The sequence below is a fragment of the Habropoda laboriosa genome, unplaced genomic scaffold, assembly GCF_001263275.1.
Source record: "Habropoda laboriosa isolate 0110345459 unplaced genomic scaffold, ASM126327v1 scaffold22, whole genome shotgun sequence".
NCBI lineage: Eukaryota > Metazoa > Arthropoda > Insecta > Hymenoptera > Apidae > Habropoda > Habropoda laboriosa.
The window spans coordinates 6,663,341-6,668,236 of NW_017100261.1; the positions used below are offsets into that span (position 1 = coordinate 6,663,341).

Below are 4,896 nucleotides of genomic sequence, written 5' to 3' on the forward strand. Positions count from 1 at the left end.
GTAAGCAAATGGGTATTCCTGGTGAACATATTAAGCAGGAACTAGCAGAGAAAGTCAAAGAACTTCCAGACATTTATGAAAATATTGCCAAAAAAACGAAATCATTAGAAAAAGCTGTAGAATTTTACTGTGGCTTTGTTGAATACACTCTTGGTAGGCAGCATGATGGTGGTTGTGTTCCTATGGTAAAATATATAATTGGTATGTTAAATTATATTAACTTAGATAAAGGAAACACTACCACATATGAATGGATTTATGGAGAAGCTCCACTATCAGTTAGTGAGCCACCTTTAAATATAAGTTTGGAGAATGATGACTTAAGGAAGAAGAAAGTTGAAGATGCTAATAATATTGTATGTAAATGATTCTAAAATGTTACACATTATAATTTGTAGAACCTTAAAACAGAAATTTTTATATTAATCTAGGGAATCGATTTTGGAGAGATTGACTTAAATGGGGGTATAGATTTTGGTGATGATGTTAATTTAGATGTTGGAGGTGAAATTGATTGGGGTGACGGAAACGTAGAAGATGTTGCACCTGGAGATATTGATTATAATATTTCTTTAGAAGAATCTGGTATAGTTGTAGAAGCAGCTGGTCATGAAGGTGGAACTGCTACTGGCACTGAAGCATATACAGTCCTTGATAATCCAGCTACTAGAAGTGATTTTATTAATCAATTATTTGAGGTACATACTTTGTTGCATTTTTTTTTAACTACGTGTGTCATTTTGAATGACTGCTAAAATGTATTGCTTCAACAAGCTATTTTTTTATAGTTGGAAGCATTTCTTAAATTACGTTTATATGAGTTTAAAGGCGATGATAGTATAAATTTCTTGAGCTTCAGTCAGTTACAAGATTCATCATCTATTCTACAGCATTCCACTTTAGAAAGAACTCAGAATATGTTAGATAATGTTCAAGTTGTTATATCTGAAATTTTGAATACTAAAGTTCAGCATTTACATAACATCAAACATTCTGGAAGGTAATCCAAATAAAGAAATGTTATATTTGTATATTATTTTAAACGAATCAATAATTTATTTGCTTTTATAGGTACGTGGATGTTTTAGCTTCGTCATTAAAACAAAAATTAAGTTTAGTTGATAAAATGATAACTTTACAAAAGACTATAAAAGAAAAAAGAGAAAGTGCTGCAGACGAAGCTAATACTATTCGACCTCTTTTACAACTTCTTATACAGAAAACAAAAGAACTGCAAACAGAGGTATTATTTTATTGTGTACTTACTCAATATATATATTTATCTATTGATCTTTTCTTTCTCTTTACAGATCGAGAAAGATATTTCAAGAAGATATAAAAATAGAGTCGTACATTTAACTGGAGGCGTAAATATTTTGTAAATAACTAAAACGATAAAATTGAAAGTGTTCACTGTAAATAAGATTTTATTATACAAAGAAGGGAATGAATAGTATTATGTGCTGTATAAAGATTTTACTAAACATTTCTTTTTACATTTTAATGAATACTTATTCCTTTACTAAAGTAATACAGATAAAATAAAGGCAGACGTTATTTTAATACATATTGTTTTGCTGATTTATAATGTAAAAAAATTTGTACCTTTTATCTTGATAAATATTACAATACTTACTAAAGAACATCCTCTATTATCTTTGGTATATGCACGCAACATGATCAAATTATAAATTAGTTAATTAACTTCCAATTTCATTATTTATGTTTTATAATTCTGCATCAACGGTTACATGATCATAAAAAGATTTTGTACCAATCTCCAAGGTGAGGAAGTGCATACAGCTTTGGTTGTTGGGCAAGGATAACGTCTTAAACATTCAGCGAAAGAACGGTCGCATTCACATAATCGCTGAGCGCATGATCCAGATTCTCCCCAGTTTCCGTGTTCAACGGCTATAATGCAAAGAGAAACGTGCTTTGGTTAGGTACAAGTTATTAAGAAACTTATAAAACAGTGTGCTCACTAAAACCAACCGCATACTGGTTTATATCCACGGTAACACCTCCAGTAATATGGTACAAAATACTCTGACAACATTGGACATTCTGTAGCATCATAGCACCAATCATGCATTTTACAACATCTGTAAAGAATAATTAAATTGTTATTTAAGTTAATGTTTTTGAATTTATCTTGTTAAGAAGGTATTTCTAAAATTAAATTTGTATTTGTTGATATTATATTAAAATCAGATATAATTTTAATTCTTTTAATGTAATAAATGTTGTTAATTGCTGTTAAAAAGTTTATTATAAATTCGCCTAAATAGAAATTTATGTAATAACTTACTTATCTATTCCATCTATTACATATCCTGAACCCAAAAAACCACAGTAACATCCATATCCTTTATAAGCTAAAGGATTGCATCCAGTAGCACATACTACCATATTATACAGATGTATTACACCCCTTTTAAATCTTTTATGTGTCAAACTCTGTTCATTGTGTTCTCTAAAAAAATATACATTCTCTAAACAATTTAAATTTATTTTTCTTATCCGATAAAATCGATATAATTAAAATTAAGTTAAATAAATACCCCTATTAAAACAAGAATAATAAATTATCGTAATTATAATAATGAAAAAATTGTTGAATTTGGAAAATATGTAACTTACAACAGTTGATTATCTCGTGTATCATTGTACGTAAAATTAGTAGACGAAGATTCGCGTATATAAATGTTTTCTTTCTGCTGCTGCATAGACACTGAACCCCATGGCTCATCATTTTGTTCTATGTGAAGATTTCCTTTATCCCAATCATCATCTATATAGTTAGATAAAGGTTTGTCTTTGTGTAACTTATATATCTGTCTATTTCTAATTAATTTCTGTGTACTTGGAGTATTCCTGGCTGCGGAAACAATGTAAAACAAGGTTATTTGTTTACTTTCTTAATTACATTTAACAATAAGTCAATGCATGCAATGTAATTTAACAAACAATATTTGTTTAATAATCAATTACGAATTCTAACAAAATGTACAAATAATATTAGATCAGTTATCATCAAATTATAATAATTACTATAATAATACGTAGTAATTTAGACAGGAAGATATTACATCTACGTAACGCCAGAACACTTAAGTATTCCCATTTTACTAAATGACCTCTCAGCACAAAAACTTCTTTGCATAGTTTTGAAATTATTTTCGAAGTAAACTACTTTTAGTACACGAAATGTGTGCACGCACATCGTTTACAACCATTAAGGACTTATTCTACCTTCACTCGTATTCGTTTTCTTTTTCAAATTATTCTAATTTCTGGTAATGTACCGTACTTTAGTAATTTCATGGTTCGTCATGTTCACTTCTACGTGATTTCTATAAATTTTATCTTTAACAAGAAGAAAAGAAAAAAAACTATACAATTTGCTTTAAAATTATTTTTACGGAGTGATATGTTACTTTTTATTGCCAATATTAGAATTTCAAATACGAATCATTCGCTTTTTCTCGATCCACTTAAGTTAATACCGCTTGAAAATACACTTTTCTTCCCGTTTTTTCCACCGTTCCCCATTCTTTCGTTTCACGCTCGCTGCACCACGATCTCTAACAGCGAGGCACACTTCCGTCAACTATGTATCACTCAATTATGACACTGAAAAACTCGCTTATCAACTCCGAAATTTCCGATCGTAACATTTTTTTCTGTCTACGATTCAATTTCATTCACAACAAAATCCATGTCGTTTATTTATTACAGTTTAAATAAATAAAAAAAAAAGAACGTTTATAATTTTATTTAGAAATTAAACAGTTTTAATAACAATGTATCGCATTTTACAATTTTAGCAAAACAATATTCCTATCCTAATCTCTTTATACCTTGAAAATAATCAATTAAAGATTAATCTGTTGTTGCTCTAATTGTAAGTGTAAGAAAATTGAACGTTGCTTTAATGTGAAAAAGTTGCAGACGATAATACTCATTACTAAATGAAATACGCTTTTTGAAACTTGCCAACGAGCATCTTTAATATACACTATGCTATCTGAATGTTATATTAGAATAGAAAAGCCAAGTTTGAAAATTTTTTTTAAATGTTCAATTTCTCTCAACTTATCAACTTTAAATTCCCCTTGTCCTCGGAGCTCTCTCGGTGAGATTTCGGTGAATAGAAGATAAGAATTCTAAATTTTCGAAGTATCGTAAAAATTTTAAAATTCTTTTGAAGTTCTTTCAAATTTAAAAATTCTTAAAATTCTGTAAATTAAATGTCTCAGAATCAAAACTCTTTAAAATTCCTGAAATACCTAAAATCTTTTAAAATTCTTTCTATATAATGATTTTTCTAAATAATGTTACTACGTACCACGATTTTCGTAACAAGGTAGAGTTACGAGTATCACAAGTGATAGGAGGACGAAGGAGATCCACCGACGACTTGTCATCTGTGGCCAATCGTAGCCATGAGAAATCAATGCGGCGTTAATCCTTCTCCCCTTCATCGGGTACGTTCTCATAAAACCGTAAACGAGCTTCGAATGTCAGCTACCAATTCTTCTGAACTCATTCAACATGCCACAGCTTACGAGTTCCGGTATCAAAGAGTCGCAGCATTTCACGCGTGAACGCATTATGCGTTACACATAATTGATCCAACCGTAAGATTCATTCCGATCCTTTGATCACAGAAAATCAGTTTAATCAAATTTATCTCTATCTATGTCCTTGATACTTTGAAATATCCCTTCGCTATCAAATTCAAGGGAAAACTACTACGTTTACAAAATTCTCCCAAGAAAGATCCAAAAATCCTCTGCCTTAAAAATCACTTTAATGAAATTTATTTCAATCTGTGTCCCTATCACTTTGAAATTCCTCTTTTCCAGGGAGAGATTGTTACATTCACAAAAT

General features: G+C 29.9%; 2 protein-coding genes across 2 annotated transcripts in view; one reads left to right on the forward strand and one right to left on the reverse strand.

The window, feature by feature from the left end:
* The window catches only part of LOC108572676 (CDK5 regulatory subunit-associated protein 3), a 2,548-nt gene extending 1,166 nt beyond the window's left edge, over positions 1–1,382 (forward strand). Inside the window, exons 4-8 of the mRNA XM_017934945.1 lie at positions 1–356; positions 432–698; positions 789–1,000; positions 1,072–1,243; positions 1,311–1,382. Coding sequence (XP_017790434.1) covers positions 1–356; positions 432–698; positions 789–1,000; positions 1,072–1,243; positions 1,311–1,382 — 1,079 coding nt within the window. The remainder of the gene's footprint in view (positions 357–431; positions 699–788; positions 1,001–1,071; positions 1,244–1,310) is intronic.
* Positions 1,383–1,747: 365 nt separating this feature from the next.
* Positions 1,748–4,430, reverse strand: LOC108572639. The gene is made up of 5 exons (XM_017934898.1): positions 4,352–4,430; positions 2,644–2,881; positions 2,312–2,476; positions 1,996–2,105; positions 1,748–1,914 (listed from the first exon to the last, which is right to left on the reverse strand). Exons 1-5 carry the CDS (start codon positions 4,428–4,430, stop codon positions 1,748–1,750), a joined length of 759 nt encoding a protein of 252 aa, XP_017790387.1.
* Between the last annotated feature and the right edge of the window lie 466 nt (positions 4,431–4,896).